This window comes from Sander vitreus, chromosome 18, assembly GCF_031162955.1.
Source record: "Sander vitreus isolate 19-12246 chromosome 18, sanVit1, whole genome shotgun sequence".
In the NCBI taxonomy this organism is placed as follows: Eukaryota; Metazoa; Chordata; class Actinopteri; order Perciformes; family Percidae; genus Sander; species Sander vitreus.
Window position 1 is genome coordinate 19,814,961 of NC_135872.1, and position 21,524 is coordinate 19,836,484.

Here is a 21,524-nt window from a genome sequence, read left to right on the forward strand (position 1 = left end):
ATAATAATAAAAAAGAACAAAAAAAAGAACATAAAGATACATCCATAAAATTTATATATTATATACCAGACATACTTTGCACTACTAGCATGGGGAAAACTTGCAGAATGTTGATGCAGTACAGGGGGTCGCTTAGCCATCCAGCTGCTAATCTATGAAGTTTAATTAAATGATTATTTTTTAAATGTATAGACATGGAAGGACAAAGGCAATAGAAAACATGTGCCTTCTGAAAAAAGAACAGTTACAAAGACATTAAGCTTCTGAATGATGGTTGAGATGTATTCGGTACGTGTGTGTGTGTGTGTGTGTGTGTGTGTGTGTGTGTGTGTGTGTGTGTGTGTGTTTGTTTGCAATGAATGTGTTGTGAGATTAGTTTTATATATATGTGTTACAATGATGTGCTACAATTTCATTGCACTTAAATGCAATGACAATAAAGGCATTCAACTGAATTCAGCTTAAGAATTCATAGCTTTCAAAGCTCTGTGTGCTGATAAAAGCAAAGCATGCAGTGTTTTGAAGCAAAGTCACAAATGCCGGCGGGCTTCCAGTTTGGATGTAATCCATTTTATGCCGTTTATTTGCCTTAATTCAAGGTGAACCTTGCGTCAACTGTGAAATACCTTTGTTCATATTTTGAATTTATGTGTTTGTCTCCACCACTTCTCTTTTTGTTTCAGTACCTTGCTTCAATCAGAAAACGGAACTCCTTTAGATGAAATAAATGTATGTAGCCTACTGAGCTAAAAGGTAAAAATAGAAAAGCAAACTGTAAAGCCAACCAATTAGGACCAATAAATATCTAAGTTAGAGGATATAAGCTGTGGAACAAAAGCACAGACTGTAATAAATATATAAATAAATATATTGCTATTTTCTTTAATACAATTATTAAAGAAATGTAATATTTGGGTGTAACAGTGTACAAAAATCCCGGTGTACCTCGGTTTTGAAGTCACGGTTCGGCTCATTTTCGGTACATTAAGGGGGGGGAAAAATGCAAAACTCCCAACAAGTAAAGCAAAGAAGCAGATCACAGTTGATGGAAGGCCAAGAGAAGGTAACAAATTAATATTTTTATCTTCTTGTCTGTCTACCATCTCTCTCATCGCTTCTGTTTTTGTAAAGAATAAACGTAAAAGATACAATGTTTTAATTTGTGAGCCTAAAAGGTGCTTGCAGATGGATTTTGTTACGTTTGGATAGAGCAAGCCAGCTGTCTTTCTCCTAAGCTACGCTGTTTCTTCTAAGCCACCTTGGTCTAGCTACAAATTTGACTACTTTTATTCCATCTTCTGTCATCTTACTAAACAAAAGAAATCGTGATGATTGAAATACCTTAATTGATGCATTAATTAACGTATTGTTCCTGCATTAAGTCATGAATGAGATACTATTAATCATGGTAACTAGCAGCTATGAAACTGACACTTGATGATGATTCATTTGTCAAAGGAACAGTAATATGTAAGTTGGGCCCTTGACACACATGTAGCAAATGCCATATTCTCTGTATGAACATGGAGTGAAATGCTACTATGAAATGCAGTGGGTGATTGTGGTGCATTTTACAGTGCTAAATTGTATCATTATATGTAATCACATAGCTGACCATTACTGATAGTTCATAAAGTACCACATGAATAAAAAATGAAAAGTCGTGCATGAATTCATGATATTTCATGTACCATTATAATAAATTAAAATTTATAATAATATTATGTTACCGACACATTTCCACATGATTGGACAATAAAGATATCTATACTATTCTATTCTATATTTACCATATAAACATGAAATTCCTTCAATGACAATTTAAAGAAAGAGATTCAATAAGAATGTAGAATTCATTACATGTATTAGCCCAGAGGCATCATCTGACTCTCAGACTGTTTGTCAGGAGCTCCCATTGGACCCACACAGGTTTCATCCGTTTCTTTTTCAAAACTGGTGCAGTCCAAACCTTTGACCATTTTGCCTTCGAGGTTCTCTCCTTCAGCAGATGAATTGGCCTGATGAGAACCACAACACACAAGTTTGTGGAGGTGGAAGAGCTTGTGCCGGGAGGTATCCTGGAAGATGAAGTATATGAAAGGGTTGTATGCGGTGGAGCTCTTAGCGAAGAGGCATGGTAACATGGTGATGATTGGAGCCATGTGGTCCTGCTCCTGAGAGTGAAACATGCTCCAGAAGCTCACAGCAACGTAGGGGGTCCAGGCAATAATGAAACCTGAACTGATCATCACAGCCACCTGGAATAAGAAGAGCAGATAAAAGAACATGGGAGGGCATGGAGGAATAAAGAAAAGAAAACAGAGGGGTGCGTGGAATATGTGTGATCAGTAAAGGAGGCGAGAGGGCTCGGCAAGAGTAGCCTGGTCCTACCAGACTCTCGTACATTTCATTTGTACAAAGAGTCTGGCCACTCTCCATTGACAAGTGTTAACTTCCTTTAAGGCGGGTACTCTGTTGAAGTTTAAAACTATTGGATCTGCCCAGAACCACTCTGGATCTGCCATAACCAATCGCTAACGTTTGTGAGGCGTTCCCAGGCCAGGTTGGAGATATAATCCCTCCACCTAGTCCTGGGTCTTCCCCGAGGCCTCCTCCCAGCTGGACGTGCCTGGAACACCTCCCAGCTCTCTTTTCGTCACAACGGTGCGATAAATTGAATGTAATACCGCACCTGCTGTGCCGATTCTCCGACCAATCTCCCGCTCCATTGTCCCCTCACTCACGAACAAGACCCCAAGGTAGTTGAACTCCTTCACTTGGGGTAAGGACTCATTCCCTACCTGGAGAAGGCACTCCATCGGTTTCCTGCTGAGAACCATGGCCTCAGATTTAGAGGTGCAGATCCTCATCCCAGCCGCTTCACATTCGGCTGCGAACCGATCCAGTGAATATATTCTTGGCTAAATCATTAAAACACACCAACGCGTTTCGGCCATGAAGGCAAAATGTTTGCCTTTGAGCTGTATCGTATAGCTCATTGGCCAGGGATCACATGGTCAACAGGTAAAAGTCAAATGATTGGTGTGAACAGGTAAAGTCACGTGACAGAACATGTTAGCCAGTGTATCAATCATCACTTATCAAAAACAATATAAAGAACAAAAATAGCAATAAACAAGCAAATAATACATACCAAACATCAGGACAACTGTACATAATGGTCGCCCTAGAAAAATATATACAAAACATCTTTATGTCTCTCAGTATTCAGGTATAAAAGACACACTGGCTAAAACAGCACATGGCGTTTTAAAAGGACGCTGCTGCATAACAAAAAGAGATCCCTTTTATAAAATCTTTGGCTCATGTCTTGAGCATTTTTGTCAAAAACCTCTGAATCACAGATGTGTTTAAGTGAGAAAAAAAACTGACCGAAGGATATGTTATTAATTAACCAAGGAGGATTAAAACTTTTAAACTTTACCCTCTTGAGTGCCTCAGTTTCCTTCAACCCTTATACGACGATATACTGTAGGTTGATTATTTCTGCCCTCTAACACAGTGTTTGAAACGTATACTAGCATTAAGTGTTTCTCAGTTAAAAGGTTGTTGTTTAGCCTAAACCAACACATTCTCACTTCCAATTCACACTAGAACATGTTAAATCCAGCTGTAGCTCATAATTAATTGGAAACTATTTGTTAAAGACAAATGCATTCCCATGATAGAAGAAAGTTAAAGTGAATGTTACAGGTACAAACGTACAAACTCACTCACTCATTCACTCACTCACTCACTCACACACCCTCAACAGCCATAGCCACACAAACACATCTGTTGTGTTCCCAGATGTTTAAAAGTGATGGCCAGTCGCTCTGTCAAGCACAATCGGCAGAACGGCCAGACACTTTCCCTTCTGATCTTTGTCAATCCCTCCTCAATTTCCTGCAGTCACATTGCCTGAAGCCTGACCAAAGTCAGACCACAGATAGATTTACAAATAACCTCAAAAGAATTATGACCTTTAGCTTCATTTTCTAATCTGCTGCATTTTAAATATGAATTCAAAGCACGCATTGTGACACACTCATGAATATGCACTTACACTTACACTTACACACACACACACACACACACACACACACACACACACACACACACACACACACACACACACGTAAATGCACATGTGGACATACAATTTAACGGCTTAGATAAGGCTCACACGGGGGTCACTCAGATCACGCAGATCACTCGAGGCAATCATTCCACCGATCGCCTGACATCAAGTGGAGTCACGTATCAAGGAAGTGATCAGATGAGAGATTTCTACAATTCTCACAAGAGGGACCACTCTTTATCTAGTGTCCTTCATTCGTAATCTATAACGGGTGTTTTAAGTGGCACAGTGTTGGTAAATAATGAAGGTGAAATCCCTAAAACCACTTTGTACCACTTGGCATTGTTAATGGGTGTGAAAGGCATAAGTGAATTAAGTAATAAGTCTGGTCATATTCTATATTTATCTTGTATTAAAATCCTATGAAAAGGTTACATAATACCAACACTTTATCCTAATAAGAAAAAGCTTATTACACGTGTAGCCAAATCTGGATGTAATTTATACGCTGTGCCACAGACCTCTGTTGAAAATTAAAAACTATTAAAAGACTAATAAAAAAAATTAAAAAGACAATTTGCACTGTTCATTATTCATTATTATTACATGCTATTTTAGTCTATCCCACATACAGTGCATCATCCTTCCGCCATAATTACTCACTAAAGCACCAAATGAACATAGTAAACATAGTTTATATTGACTTCACTTTTTTGTTGAGAAGATCAAAACCACTGGGCTAGAGCCAGCCATTGGGAAATTAGATTAAAGGTGCTCTAAGCGATGTTGGGTGACGTTACTTCTTGTTGACGTTCGAAGTATTTTCAAACAAAACAAGGCTAGCTCACCCCTCCCTCATCTCCCTTCCTTCCGTGCTTCCACGCACTAACCCCCCCACCTCCATATCCTTCTTGTCGGTTATTGACTGGAACGCTGGAAGACTGTTTGTTATGTTTGGTGGTGCAGGTTGGCACATATTATTTTTGTTGCCGTTTGTGGAGCCTGGGCTGTCTACAGACACCGCGTTTTTTTTACAGTGTGTTCAGGGGACAGGCAGCTCGCGGATAGTGAGGAGATGTTTGCTGTATGTGCCAAAAAAATGTTGTAGCCATTGTGACATCGCTTAGAGCACCTTTAAATTAGCATTGAGACTGAAAGCAGGGGCCCCCTTTGCCAGGGACATCCACATGCAAAGCTTTACTTTAGTCTTCATTTGTCTTGCTTGTGTTTCAAATGTGGCTTTAAAGCAACACTAAAGAACTTTTCCTGCTATGGTCCCACCAAGGTTGGAAGCGTAATTGTCCATTACATTACATTACATTATGCATGTTTTCCAGATCGGGTAGCGGATCTGTAGTTCGAATGCACTGGACAATGTAATGTAATGGATAATTCTGCTTCCAACCTGTAGGGGGACCGAAGCGGGAAAATGGCATTTTTCCACTACATGGTGCCTACATGGCGCCTGCTCGACTCAGCTCGGCTCAGCTCGGCTCAGCTCGGCTCAACTCGGCCGCGGTGCCCCGTCCTCCATTTTCCATTGCAGATTTAGTACCGCCTCATGTTTGAGGCGAGCGTGGCTGTTCGTCAGGAAACTGCCGCGACCTAATGCGACACACACACACACACACACACACACACACACACACACACACAGAACGTCGAAGGTGTGTTGTTTTTGATTCTCGGCATGTGGCTGTTGCCACAGCCAGAAGACCCATTTTGTTTCAAAAGAATCTGGAGGCAGCAAAAACACCACAGCTGGCTAAACTATTTAAAAATGGCGGGTTTGTTCAGGACATCCATGAGGAGACCCCCGTCTGTCGCTAGCAATGATGACGCAGTGATTAGTGACGATTCTCGCCGACCAATCAGTAGTCTGCAGGTTTTCACGTCACCTTTTGGTATCGCCTCAGCTCGCTTGGAACCTCGACGGAAGTGATACTAAAAAAAGTACCTGTTGGCAGGTACCAGGGACTTTTTTTCATAATGGAAAACCAAAAAAGGCGAGTAGAGTCGAGGTGAGTCGAGCAGGTACCATGTAGTGGAAAAACGCCATTAGTGTTGCTTTAAGTGAGAGGAGGAGGGGAATCAGGAGGTGAGGTGATTATTAACTGTGCACAGAAATAAGTGCTTTCAGCAGCAGACTTTAAATGCTAAAAATGTAGAATCTTTATTGGAAATGTTCCTGGGACATGCTGAATGTGATTCGTATCCTTGTCGTTGAATATACTGCATAGACATTTCAATCAGGACAGACTTCATTTTGAGTGAGTGAACAATTATTTATTGACGTACACAACAGAAATGATAATTGAGAAAAGTCTTTAGCGATTAGACCCCATTGTGTTCTATTCAGACGATAATGGGAAGCAGGAGGAGGGGGGAGAGTGAGGTGACTGAGAATGAGTGAGTAACATAAGATAGTCTTCCTGACTGAACTTACGCTAGGCTTTAGATTTATCTCACTCAATGGTTTTTGTCATAGCAGATTTGAACTCACAAGAAACTCGCAGAAATTTGTTGAAAGAAATAGTACACCTAATATTTTTATTTATTTATTACAAAGCAGGTCGAGGGGCTATATAAAGACTGTGAAAGTACTAATTTAAAACGCTCAGTCCAAAAAGAAAAGCACACAGCCCGTATTTAGAAACTGTGCCTTTAAATGAGCCATCAGCATTTCTGTACGGTCATATTGTCACAGCTATATTTCATATACTATATTCATATTTTAAAAAAAAGTCGAGGTGAGTCGAGCAGGTACCATGTAGTGGAAAAACGCCATTAGTGTTGCTTTAAGTGAGAGGAGGAGGGGAATCAGGAGGTGAGGTGATTATTAACTGTGCACTCAATAAATGTACTATGTCAATGTTGTCAGAATGATCCTGCTTACCCGGAAATCACTTTTATGTCAACGTTATTCCAATAGACTTATGCCTGTCAAATATATGCTCTGCCCAGATTTAGCCTGAACATTGATATAGTTACTGACATATTTGTGACAGACATATAGTGTGACATGATGTCTATAAATATTTAGCTTTGGAAAAATATTCAAAAGAACATAAAACAGACTCTACTGTACTATATATGCCTCTACTGGAAAGCACAAACAGGGCTGCTGCTGAGACATTTCTCCCAGCTATGAAGTTTTTCATGGGGATTATTGAGTGATATAGAATATAAATGTACATACCTGAAGGGATGGATCATAGTTCTAATTTATAATATGGTTGGCAACAATATAACAATAGGATATTTAGATAAATATAAATATTCAGATTTCTTTATGCCCTGATTTTTATTTTATTTTTTTATATGATTGCTTATTACAATTACAATGTTAATACTTGTTTTTACGTCATGTTATTTAATTTATGTTGGTACAAATATTAAGAAAAAAGCAAAGTGAAAGTATTTCCTTTTGTGTTGTCACTTATATTTTTGCTTTGGTTTTAGCATTTATTCTTGTGCTGTGCATTTATTTGACTTAATTACGTCACCTAAATGCTATATTATTTGTTGCTTAGAGTATGTATATAAGTGTATATAAGTATAAACGTCTACAGCATACCACACACACAAATATTGTCTTTAATTACAGTTAAGGACTAAGGCCTTTTAATCTCTGCAGGGACAGAGTCAAGACATAATTGATGGTCTTATACTTACAAGAGTGATTTTCTTCTCAACATTGCCATTTTGAACATCATTGCTCTGCATGGATTGGTAGACCCTATGCAGCTTCCAGGCAATACCAAAATAGCTGAAGAGGATGACCAGACAGGGGAGGAATGTGCAGAGTACAGACAGAGCCATGATGAAGGAGGTGTGGTTCAGGGACTCCCCATAGCCAGTCCAGTCTATCGAGCAGGCGAGTCCAAACGGCTCCGGCCCATAGCTGCCCCAGCCCATCAGAGGTAACAAGGCCCACAGGATGGCATACAGCCAGATCGCACTGATCACAATACTGATGCTTCTCCTCTGGAACTTAACACCTGTGCACAAGCAGATTTTAAATTCGGTTTGGTATGTTGATTACATGACACTATCGTGTTAGTATAGATAATTTACTACTTTGCACTACAGTCCTTGCTATCTTTTCGTCTACAGCATGGCTTTTACACCATAAAGCATAAGCATCAACTAGGCAGCAACGTCACCCCCTTCAGTGGCACAGCATGTAATGAAGAGCCTGAAGTGTCAACGGTGTGTAACCATCATAGTTCAGTCAGAGACATATCAAGAAATTCACTGTTAGATTTGACGGAAAAAGTTTTGCTTTTTGAGTGACAATACGATTGTTAAACAAATTATGATAATACACTAGAATATATAACGTATACAAAAGTCTGTATAAAAACTATATATTTTTGTTCTCGCTTAAAATTGTAGGCAGGCGTCTTAGTAGGCCAAACCCCCGGGACCTCTTAACCTGGGACCCTTGCTGTCATCAGGTCAGCTGCTAGCTGCTATCATCCTCATTTTTCCTGCCGCCACGGCATCACTATTTTATGAATGAAATATAGCGGAGAAACGTAAAAGTGCTGATAACTCCTCTGTATCAAAAAATGAAAGTAAGGCTCTATCTCGAGAGTTACCTCAACTTCGGTTTCGGAGGGGGGGCTCAGCTTTTCTTAGACATAAGTAGGGGGGGCGCCAAGGAAAAAAGGTTGGGAACCACTGTACTAATCAACTACATCCATATTGATTTACACTTATAACTAATCTTTAGCAGTCCAGCTGCCATTTCCCATGCACCCAAAATGCAAACTGGCACTGACAGTTCTTCTGCCTTTTTCCATGTTGTGTCAATTATCATGACACGCTCTTATGTAAGTGTGATTTTGTATTTCATGAATCATTTCATGATATTGTTTTTATATCTCCAACTCCTGAAAGCTCAAAAGGGAACCTCTCTGCAGCATATACTGTATACATTTATACTAGATAACAACATGGTATATGAAAGTCAGCAACAGCAACATTTGGATCTCAAACCCCCTGTGGAGGTGCTTTGATATCACTATTGCGATACACTTGTGATACACTATGGCTATATTTCATGCTTATTTGGTGTGCTCAAACCTGTCAATCACTGTCACTGTATGCAACAAATTGTCAGTAGAGCACCTTGTCTCCTATATGGAGCTGCATATTTTACCCACTTAATTACTTGTACGATATGCCATGCTATCAAATCAATATTTAGCTTTATTTAACTTCATTTAGCATCTTTAACATGACCTATTATCTGCAAGTTTAAGAATTATGGCTAAACTTGTAGGAATTCCCAGCATTTTATATGTTTTTTGGTTGGCTAATTGCAGGAATAAACCTCCTTAGTTATTATCCTTTCACACTTTTTTTTGCTGTGCTTGTGGCAACACCCAGACTAATACAGCAATGTGGACTGCGACAATATTCACGGGTTGTGTGGCTGCTGCTTAACTAGCCTTGTGCTGAAGCTCAGAGGTCTCATGGGTTAATGTCAGTTAAGGCATTAGTTGTATGTATTATGGTGATGGCAGAGTGGATATGACACCTGACTTTGGTGTGGGAAATGTGGGTTCAATTCACACTGTGATACATCAACCAATGTGTCCCTGAGCAAGACATTTAACCCCTAGTTGCTCCAGAGGCGTGCGACCTCTGACATATAGCAATTGTAAGTCGCTTTGGATAAAAGCTAAATTACATGTAATGTATTATTCAGCAAACTATACTGCTTGCTTGGGATCCTTTTAAAACCAACTACCTGACAAGAATGAAGTCCTCAGTGAGTGGCTTCAATCACCCCAAAAAGCTTGTTCATAGAGCTTAGCAAAGATTTGACTGGGAGTAAGTCAAACCATAGCAGGTCAATATTACTTTTGACTTTGTTTCTTGTAAAGTGTTCAGTCTCATTAATAATTCCAGTAAGGTTTATGCTTGATGATAATCTGAAAGGTTTTAGGTTTGGTTAAAAGATTAAAAATGCTTTCTTTACCATTTGATGTCACATTAGAAGGTAAATCCCAGTGGCCTTTAATAAGATTGACTGCTTAAACATTGATTTCTTCATGCCAACTGGTATCCATTAAAAACTGCACTGATCCCCTATAAAATCCTATTTTAGATTACACTACCTCTCTTGGGTGGACATCCTGTTACCAGGTATCTGATCATCCCCATCACAGCCAGAGTCAAGATGCTGGTTATGCTGAAGATCATGCCCATCAGGCTGTAGTAGAGGCAAGATGTGTCGCCTCCAATCCAGGCATGGTTAAACGCTGAAGAAATGGACAGAGGATACATGCAGAGGGCCATGCCGATGTCTGTTATGGCCAAGTTCACTGTCAGCAGCTGGGGAGCTTTGAGCCGGGCATGACGACGACCTGCGCTGACCAGGACTGCCGCATTCCCAAAGATAGACAGGATAGCTGCAGGACAGAATAGGATGGACAAAAAAAGAGGGATTTCAAGACAACATTTTTAATAAATAACCTATCCCTGTAGAGAGATGTGCTTGATGTCACCCACTGACAATGAATGTGCCTCAGTAATCTGATCAATCCCCTTCAACAGTGATTAATACATGTAGCATACAAGCAGTTGAGCGAGTGGATGATCACACGTTTTCGTCCAGTGACGTGGTGGTCAAGAATAAATTGACTTGACATCAAAATCTGACGCTGCTTCACCCTTTCACAACAATGATCAGAAATCATAAGAGCATGCAGTAGAATTCTCCAGTGATCATGATGTGCTTACATTCCATATACAAACAGAAGAACAACCGTTTTCTGCTGTCTTCTATATTTGAGGTGGGTAGGTACACACACACACACACACACACACACACACACACACACACACACACACACACACACACACACACACACACACACACTATGCTCGATTAAATCCAACCAATCAATCAGGGTGAGGTTAATACAGTTTCAAAGTGCTTCACAAATGACTGACAAGCCAGGAATAACACATGCAGGTCGTACACAACAGAAAAGACAAAAACAATTTAACAATGCACATGAGACAATAAAATGATAAGAATTTAATAAAATAGATTTAAAAGCTACAATAACAGTATTAGCAGTAAAATAGAGTGAATTAAACTAGATTAAAGAACTAGATCAAATGATGACAAGAAAACAAAATAAGAAAGATTCTAAAGCTATTATAACATTAAAATAGTTTGATTGACAAAAAAATTGGTTAAAGACATTAAAAAGACAAAACAAAACAAAGACAAATAATATATAGTCACGGAGTAGAGCCCAAGATTGTGTATGGAGGCTGGCTGTTTGTGAGATGATAAGATGGTAAGGTGGGCCCATGACACAACTAACACGTTATACAGCTACTTATGCTAAAATATATATATATATATATATATATTTTTTATTTTTATATATAAATAGGCTATGTTATATATCATCTGTATTATCTTGCTGATCACTTTGATCTGAATCTCTGCACTTGATTAGGCTATTGTATACATTCGGATATTATAACAACACAATTAAAGGAACGGTTTATACAGTAGACATTTAGGAAAGTATGTTCATTTGCTTTTGTGCTGAGTGGTAGATGGGAAGATTGATACTGCTCTCGATATATACTGAGAGTGGTATCAATCTTCTCATGTAACTCTCGGCAAGAAGATGAATAGGTCTATTTCCCAAAATGTCTAATTAAGTGAAGACTCACCTTATAGCTTTGTGTTGAGTAAAAGACAACAGATTCATAGGCTACAGAAAACAATCATATAGAAAACAGATCCCAAATAATACAATCATTACACATCTGTTGAATAAAACTGCCTTAGCTAATGCTCAAGTTAAAAGTTGAAACAGTCATAGAAATTGTGAACTTTCATAAATTGATCACATCACATGTACATTTTTATCCATATTTGACAACAGGTGAGACCTTAAGTGCAGCACATAAGCTCAGGTTCTGACCGAAAAACTGATTTTTAGCTTATTGGAAAATGTTAGCCTCATTATACAATATTTCTTTAGTATATGAACCAGGGCTGATGTCGAGTGCATGCGATTAAAGTGCTTTCTCCACGATGTCATGATAAATATAAGGGAACAAAAACTAAAGGATTTGGAATTCACAGATACAAACAATTTGATTATTAAGTGTTTTAACCATATAGTGATAATGTGTATAAAGGAAAGGGAAGATGATCTGATTAGATTACCGGGTTCCACAAATTTATAGTGACTCTTATATACAATTTTAAGCAGGCAACCAAATATGTGACACACAAATATTTTACCCCTGTGCAACAAAATGCTTACAGTGCATGCAAGTATTTACTACAAAATTGCTGCTTTAATAATATAATGTCTACTTCATTATAGAGATTGGTTGATGTGTTCTTGGTTCCACCTGCTTTACGTAATGTCTCTCTTTCACATAAGCTTATGGAAATTTGATTGACACAACATGCAATATTGTGTTGACGTATTCATTTTTTAAACAGTCTTTTTAATTTGTGATAAAGCATGTCAGGTTTTTGTCCTTAATGGATTTCTCTCTCCCAGAGCGACCTTGACACAAGTGCTCTGCATTCACACTGTATTCATTAACTTTCTGTCAATAAAAGACAAAATGACAATGACACAATGCATATTTCTACTCATATTTCTTTTCTATTGATTACTTAATACGGTGATTATGTACAGAAATAAGTGCTTTCAGCAGCAGACTTTAAATGCTAAAAATGTAGAATCTTTATTGGAAATGTTCCTGGGACATGCTGAATGTGATTCGTATCCTTGTCGTTAAATATACTGCATAGACATTTCAATCAGGACAGACTTCATTTTGAGTGAGTGAACAATTATTTATTGACGTACACAACAGAAATGATAATTGAGAAAAGTCTTTGGCGATTAGACCCCATTGTGTTCTATTCAGACGATAATGGGAAGCAGGAGGAGGGGGAGAGTGAGGTGACTGAGAATGAGTGAGTAACATAAGATAGTCTTCCTGACTGAACTTATGCTAGGCTTTAGATTTATCTCACTCAATGGTTTTGTCATAGCAGATTTGAACTCACAAGAAACTCGCAGAAATTTGTTGAAAGAAATAGTACACCTAATATTTTTATTTATTTATTACAAAGCAGGTCGAGGGGCTATATAAAGACTGTGAAAGTACTAATTTAAAACGCTCAGTCCAAAAAGAAAAGCACACAGCCCGTATTTAGAAACTGTGCCTTTAAATGAGCCATCAGCATTTCTGTACGGTCGTATTGTCACAGCTATATTTCATATACTATATACATATTTAAAAAAAAAAAAAAACAGCAGGCTGGGATTGCAGACAGGGAAATACTGAAATTTTTCATGGCCACATGCACGTGCGTCCAGACCGGCTATTAAAACACAGAAGTAAAGAAACTTGGACTACAAGTGACTTCATTCTCTGCTCAGGATGCCATTACTCCACTATATTTTTACTTAGCAAATATTTATTAGATATTGCTTCTATATTAATGTTTTGAATATCCAGAACTGCCCCTTCAAAGAGTTAGATGCAAAAACTGAGAGATATCTTTCTCATTTTTCTCAACACATACTAAACATTGCTGACATGTATGTATTTATTAGATGTTCTGCTTTCAGCTTGTGAAATGAAAACTTCAATCAGCCACATTCATCATTTCCATTTGTGCCTCTTCTCTGTTCTCCTACACCCTATGTCATCTCATCCATTCAATCACTGCCTCAATTCCTGGCTCAAATTCATGCCTCCTCCCTTGCTCTTTTTGTCACTTATTGTTTTGCACATCTCACAACCACCTATGACTCAATGCTACTAACATAGGCTTAATTCATTTGAAAATCAATTTAGATGAAGAAAAGGTTTTAACACATGATAATAAAATCAATGGAAACAAAATGCACCATGATGTAAAACACCAGTGGATTTACAGATGCTGTGTTGCATTTTAAATCCATGCCTCTTATCTTGAAGGCTTTGGACATATGCATCACTGGGGACTCAGGCTAAGTCTCCACTGTGTGACTAATTGTGTGTATGTGTGAATCACTCCTTTATTTGGCTTCAACCATTATGTCAGGATGATGTGGCAAATGATGGGTGAATGATCTACACAGGGAACAAAAAGAGGCTTTTGTGGTTGTGATGTAAGCAGCACTCATTAGGAATTGACATCAATCACAAACAACAGCTGTTATGTGCCTTACGACTTGGGATCAAGAGTAAAACTCATTTACTCTGATGTAGTGGGGAGGACATAGTTGACATAGCACATACTTAAGGTATCGAACAGTATGATGGAATGGGGATGGAATAATAATGTCTGTAGTGAACTACAATGTAGAACTTGTTTAATTGCCCCTTTCTGGTAGCACCTATGCTGAATGTGACTGTCAACCAATTACGTTATAATATTAATCACAACATGCTGACCAGATACACAGCCAGATGGCTAATGTGATGGGTAAACACATACGGAGCTACATCTCTAACAAATCGGGGAACCTCTGTATACGTGTGTGTGTGTGTGTGTGTGTGTGTGTGTGTGTGTGTGTGTGCGTGCGTGCGTGCGTGCGTGCGTGCGTCTGTCTTTAATATATCTCATGAACCGTTCATCCAATCTACACTCACCTAAAGGATTATTAGGAACACCATACTAATACCGTGTTTGACCCTATCCTATCGATATGGGCCAACATTTCTAAAGAATGCTTCCAGCACCTTGTTGAATCAATGACACAAAGAATGAAGGCAGTTCTGAAGGCGAAAGGGTTCCCCCACACCATTACACCACCACCAGCCTGCCCAGTGGTAACAAGGCATGACGGCTCCATGTTCTCATTCTGTTTACGCCATATTCTGACTCTACCATCTGAATGTCTCAACAGAAATCGAGACTCATCAGACCAGGCAACATTTTTCCAGTCTTCAACTGTCCAATTTTGGTGCGCTTGTGCAAATAGTAGCCTCATTTTCCTATTTTTAGTGGAGATGAGTGGTACCCGGTGGAGTCTTCTGCTGGTGTAGCCCATCCGCCTCACGGTTGCGCGTGTTGTGGCTTCACAAATGCTTTGCTGCATACCTCGGTTGTAACGAGTGGTTATTTGAGTCAAAGTTGATCTTTTATCAGCTTGAATCTCCTCTGACCTCTAGCATCAACAAGGCATTTTCGTCCACAGGACTGCAGCAAACTGGATGTTTTTCCTTTTTCAGACCATTCTTTGTAAACCCTAGAAATGGTTGTGCCTGAAAATCCCAGTAACTGAGCAGATTGTGAAATACTCAGACCAGCCCGTCTGGCACCAACGACCATGCCACGCTCAAAGTTGCTTAGATCACCTTTCTTTCCCATTCTGACATTCAGTTTGGAGTTCAGGAGATTGTCTAGACCTGGACCACACCTACTAACAGGACAGGACAGTTTTTGCTGCCACTGCTTTTCGCTGACTGGACAAAGAGAGCAGTCTTCATCAGACTCACCCTGGGTCCGGTTGTTTAAGTGTGCTGCTAATTTATAACACTAATAACATTACCGTCGGCAAAACACCCCCGCAAATCAAATCCATAATTTAACAATAATTCACGCCCGTGCCTGCTTGGAAATAACACCTCTGCTGAAGTGTTAAATTCGTTAATAATAATGACGAGACGAGACAGCACCGCCATTATTAAAGGCTGATGCCTGATGATGTGGCGATGTGAACATGTATCATTGACGAAAAAGACATCACTAAAATGTAGTTAAACAAAAACTCTTTATTTTCATTGCCTCCCGTCTTTTCTTTCGGCTGACTCCGTCTCTGCAGGCTATTGGTCCAGTTCTGGTGGTTGATTAACGCAGATTTCTGCTGATTGGCTCTTATAACGTGCCAGATGGGTGGACCTGATTACTCTACATTTAAATTATTTTAGGATTTTTAATATATTTTTAATATTTTGATACGTTCTCAGTCAGTAGGTCAATGTAGTACAATGTTTTTCTAAGTAAGTCAGGAGGCCTAGGCTATAATGGTTGCATATTAAGTGCTTTGGGGTTATAATACATTTTTAGGTACAATGTTTTTTGGAGAAAGCTAGCTACAAGAAGTAATACCACAGGCCAAGCAGTTGGCCCGTTCCAAACAGGCACATTTTGAACGGAACTTAGCATTCATTTGGAGTTGTTTTTCTGACCTTATGAATGTAACTCCAATATTTACACTAGTTTTAGTTATGTTTTAATCTGCCCCAAATTGTCTGGGTCTTCAGCAAGCCCAAACCTCCACTAGCTTTACAATCCACTTGTTGTGTCTGCTGATTCTGGGCAGCTTTAGTGTAGGCCTATGTGGGTTTATCAGATGTTTTGCTGGATACTGCTGCCTATACAGTATGACAGAGGAAATAATGTATTACGTCCGACTAAATAGTGTTGTGTAATGGCCTGATATTCACGGTATTTATTTTTATTTTTTTAATTATATTTTATGCATACCGTTTTACTGCTAGCAGTGTAGTAAGAGTTGTTACCAAATGTCTCCAGTAGGGAGAGCGCATAGGTTTTGAGCTGCATTGGGCGAACGCAGCTTCCTTCAATTAGAAATGTGAGCTGAGAAAATACTCCGTTTTTCAGGTATAAGTCCCTGTTAATAATATCTTATGTGTTGTTAGGTGATGTGGTGCGGTGTTAGTGAGTTACGTGTATGAACACTTGCTAAGGACGACATTCGTCTTTTAGCATGTTTTTGTATTGTGAAGTAATACGGTAATGGAACTACCAGTAGCTGGCTAGCTTTTGCGAATGATAGCAGCACTCCCCATTGCGGAATGTTAACGATAGCTATTAGCTAGCTAGTACGAAGTTACCTTGGAGGTAAAATACATGTAATGTTAAGTTAGCTAGCTAGTTACTGTTAGCTGTTGTGGGTATGACGTGTTAACTTAGGTTATGTCTAAATTTACTGTACTGTGCTGTGAAGTAGCTATGTTAAGTGTTTAACGTTAACGTTAACACAGTATAGGCTACTGCAACTATTATATATTATACATACAATGTCCTTAATTAATTATGAACCTGGTAAACCACCTGTGCTGTTTAACAGGTGTTTTATAGTAAGTAATCAATGTTGTTGCAAATGTGCATTATTTACAAGCGAAACAATGGCATGGCGACCCCGTTCTTCGGAATCGATTGTGGCAAATTGCGAGGTCCTCAATGACGATCAAATTAAGGGGGGAGGAATGGAATTTAACGAGGCTAATTCCCGAACTCGCCACACCGACAGCGACTTTGGAGTGGCTCGCCAGACTGCGCCTAATCGCGAATGCGATGGTTGCACCGCTGGCCGTCACCAAGCGCGACTGGTGCGTCTTGAAAGGGGGATAGACGGCTTCAGGTGGTACTAATACACACAGTTGTCACAATTTACAGTGTAGCCTCACGATAGGCCTACTACTTGCCTAACCCCATAAACACTAGCATATCAGAACTGAAACACTGGAACAACAAACTCTGACTCACAGTCTGTTTCCCCATAGATGGATATACGTTTCTTTTTTTAAAGAAAACAGCCAGGTTCAGGTGAGAAAGTATAAGATAAACCTTTAACATTATCCCACTGCACTGAACAGCAACTCCATATTCACATATGTTATAAATAGGTGAATTTATAACCTTTGGTAGCCTACACCATGCATTCTCTGTTGATTAGTCGATTACATTTAACTTCTGGTTGACAGCACAAAGGAGTGAGGAGAATAGAGAGGGCTAGGTAGGCTAGGTAGCCTACAAGATAAAGATATATATATATATATATATATATATATATATATATATAATATATATATATATATATAATATATTTATAGTATGACTACTGTGTTTTGTTTTCTCTTTTATTAGAAGATTATTTTCTAGTTGATTACAAAATGTTTTGTATGTGATTGTCAGTGATACGACGGAGGGAGAGGGATAGAGGGAGAGAGCAGGATGGAGAGAGAGAGAGCAGGATGGAGAGAGAGTGGACAAAGAGAGGGACCTGGAAGAACCAGGTGAGAAAGTGGACATATATTGTACGGGCAAAAACACTTAAAACACTTAAAATATTCCATTCACATTATATTTACATATGCATTTCATGGAGGACTAGGCTCTTAAGAAAAAGAGATGTTGTATTTTCCACATCTGGTTCAGAGGCATTATTAGATTAGATTATTCATCATTTAGCTGTATAACCATATCAGTTTCTATCAATGATGTAAATGAAAAAGTTGAAAATTAACAGCAGAAAAAAACATGAATAACCCTGTCTAAGAATATGTTAAGGCTTATTTTACCAGTTCAAGGTATGTGCAGGGGCGTAACTCAAAATTCTGGGCCCTGTAGAAAGGCATTTTCTATGGGCCCCTCCCTGCATCCACAGCTATTCATTTTAGCATATTTTTGGGCCCTCCTCACACGAGGAACTCAGTCCTCCCCCCCCCTAGTCCGACACCTGTGTATTTGTGCTGCAATAATAATGCTTTGTAGTTGCCATCTTTTTGACTGCTATCAACTCTTCATTAGGGGCTGAGCACCCCCAAAGGTAACCACACTTGGAAACACTTTATCGGCACTGCCGTGACTCACTGTGACTTCAGCTAAACTGCAGAGCCAATGTAGTTTGCTCTGGATGCACCTCTGCACATGCGTGCGTGTGTGCGTGCGTGTCGGAGCTCCTCTCTCTGTCAACAATCGGAGAGGACATATAAGCTTGCGCTTACACGCTCTCAGGTACCGAAATTTGGCACCGTTTGATTTTGAAAGGAGTCGGCAACACTGTTTTTGCTAGTCACGCACATCGCGTCTGCTAGTTGTTATTCACATATGCCTACCTGTATACGTGGTCAGTATCCAGGTTTGGTAATAGAAAACAAGACAGACAATACAAGTTGTGATCTGCATTGCCTAGCTCAAGTCAAGATTTTTCCTGTATTTCACCTTGGTCATCATTACATCATTTACCTTCATATCTTTGGTCGATGGAACCAACTACTACGTTGCTTGAGTGTATGACAGACCTGCAACTTTGTTAGAGAATGATCAGACACCTGTATAAGCCAAGGTATACCCAGTATCCTGTTTTTCTTTGGAGTACAACAACTACCATATCTGGGTTTTTCAAAACTGGGAAAAGGCTCATCCAGGTTTCTGAAACCAGGATAAGGTGTTTACAGGCTCAAAACATAACCAGGATGCTACAAAAAAACAGATCATAACCAGGATACTCATGCACATATAAATAAACTCAATATGTTGGCTCTGTATTTCAGCACATTAGTTTTAGCTTCATTCAGCTCAAAGTAATAATAATAATAATAATACATTTTATTTATATAGCGCTTTTCATGGTACTCAAAGACACTTTACAGTAAAAACCAGCACATATAGCACATTAAAAACAGATAAGCAATAAAGCCAACACATAAAACACGCATATTAGAAGCAATTAAAAACAATGAAACCAGTAACTATCAGGTGAGAGATGTAAGACTATTGTGTGTGTGGAAAGCTAATCTGAAGATATGTGTTTTGATTAGTGTTTTGACTGTGTATGGGTAGGGAGTTCCAGAGGGAGGGGGCTGTAATGGTGAAAGCTCTGTCACCACAGGTACGGTGCATAGTCCTGAAGTAGCACTGAACCTCACAGTCATCATTTCATTTAACAACAGTACTTAAAAATAAAAACAATGCACAATAGACAGCCACTTCACTATATACTAGCATAATAATGCAACCAAATAAAAGCCTTACTGAACTGAAGTTGGCATGAAAACCGAAGTGAAAGAGATAAAAAGCTGCCGCCCACCCAGTAGCGTGCACGCTCCATGTAGGCTGAGTCCTTGGCAGTGGCTGGATTCGAATCCGACCTGCGGCCCTTTGCTGCATGTCATCTCCTTTCTCTCCACCCCATTCCTGTCTATCTACTATCACTATATACTAAAAATAAAATAAATAAGCCCAACGAGATGAACACTCTCATTTTCAGGCTGTGAAAAGTAGGCCACATAACTGTTGCCAAATAATATACTCTTCTATATTACACATTGTGTTACTGGTTAGTGTGAAACATATGATTGTGTGCTTATTGGAGAGACTGTGCCAGATCTTTTGTTAACACACTCAACCCCACCACCTTAACAAGGTTTCTTATCAATTTTAAAGTTATAGCAACAAGATATAAAGCAGATCAAACTAACAATATTATATACACAAAATGGGGAGCTCATAAGACTGAAACAGGAAGTTTGACACTGAAATCATTTTTTTTTTTACCTCCAACAGGGGGCAAGCAAACCAACAAATTTAGAGGCTTAATACAGGGTTTCCACGGGGTCCTAAAGTCTAAAAAAGTCTAGAATTTCAAAATGAAAGTGCTCATATTATGCTTTTTGGCTTTGTGAAAAGAGGAGCTGCAGCAGTGTGTGGTACAACAAAAATATGGTGTTTTTTGAAAATTAAACCATGTAAACCTATTCTGATATAACCTCTAAATACAATTATAAACCTGAAAATGAGCATAATATGAGCGCTTTAATATGTTAGTCCTTAAATCCAATGAAGTATTGTGTCTTAAATAATTTTCTTAATTTTCCTATGTCCATGTAACGCTACCTTTAATGCTCATTGAAATACTTTTTTTTAAATTCCGTGGTGTTGTAGTTCTTTCTTTCGATAGTCCAAATATAATTTGCTGTATATGTACAGATTACTGTGTTGCTTTTATTCAATTTGAATACATTTATTTACTTTGCAAGTACTTTTGTGTCTCTGCATTTCGTTGTCATATATGTAGGTCTTACATTTCATTCATAAAGGTCCTCAAACGGTCATAAAAAGTCTTAAATGTGACTTGTTGAAACCTGCAGAACCCCTGTAATAAAGTGCATGCTCCTCATAAGTCATTCACTTCTGTTTGGACGCAAACTGCATTTCGTTGTCTTTGTACTCTGCACAATGACAATAAAGTTGAATCTGATCTAATCTAATTTATGGGTTTTAGCTTCTAGCCTGCAGCCATATTAAATAAGTGGCACTTTCTCAGAATCCTAAAATAAATCTATGCTAAGCTTAAAATATTGAGCTTAGGAGACATGTCAATAAGTAGGCAACGTACTTACCAATTATCACCAGGTACATCCCTGCACAAAAATCAACAGTAGGTGACAGTTTGGACACGTATTTATCATCCATGTTTGTCCACTCAGTGTTAAAACAAATGCACAAATTACTTCTTTAGGTTCTTGAGTCTAGTCCTTGAATTTTTGTTTCCTGTCTCTTCTGTCAACTCTCTTCTTTGTGTGCGATGCAGCATCTGCCTTTTATACTGGCAGTAACCCGCCACATGCACTTACACACACACACACACACACACACACACGCACACACACACATGCACACACA

At 38.9% G+C, this 21,524-nt stretch overlaps 1 protein-coding gene across 1 annotated transcript; it reads right to left on the minus strand.

Moving 5' to 3' along the window:
* Positions 1–1,865: 1,865 nt before the first annotated feature.
* opn8a (opsin 8, group member a) lies at positions 1,866–21,314 on the minus strand. The gene is made up of 4 exons (XM_078275419.1): positions 21,242–21,314; positions 10,213–10,506; positions 7,757–8,082; positions 1,866–2,258 (listed from the first exon to the last, which is right to left on the minus strand). Exons 1-4 carry the CDS (start codon positions 21,312–21,314, stop codon positions 1,866–1,868), a joined length of 1,086 nt encoding a protein of 361 aa, XP_078131545.1.
* Between the last annotated feature and the right edge of the window lie 210 nt (positions 21,315–21,524).

Bases quoted from the DNA above. Each gene is read 5' to 3' on its own strand.
- opn8a (XM_078275419.1), bottom strand. From the start codon at position 21,314: ATGGATGATAAATACGTGTCCAAACTGTCACCTACTGTTGATTTTTGT. The intron at 8,083-10,212 runs GTAGTGTAATCT...GCTTGTGCACAG, and splicing joins AGGATGTCCACCCAAGAGAG to GTGTTAAGTTCCAGAGGAGA. The intron at 2,259-7,756 runs GTAAGTATAAGA...TTCTTATTCCAG, and splicing joins TTGAGAAGAAAATCACTCTT to GTGGCTGTGATGATCAGTTC.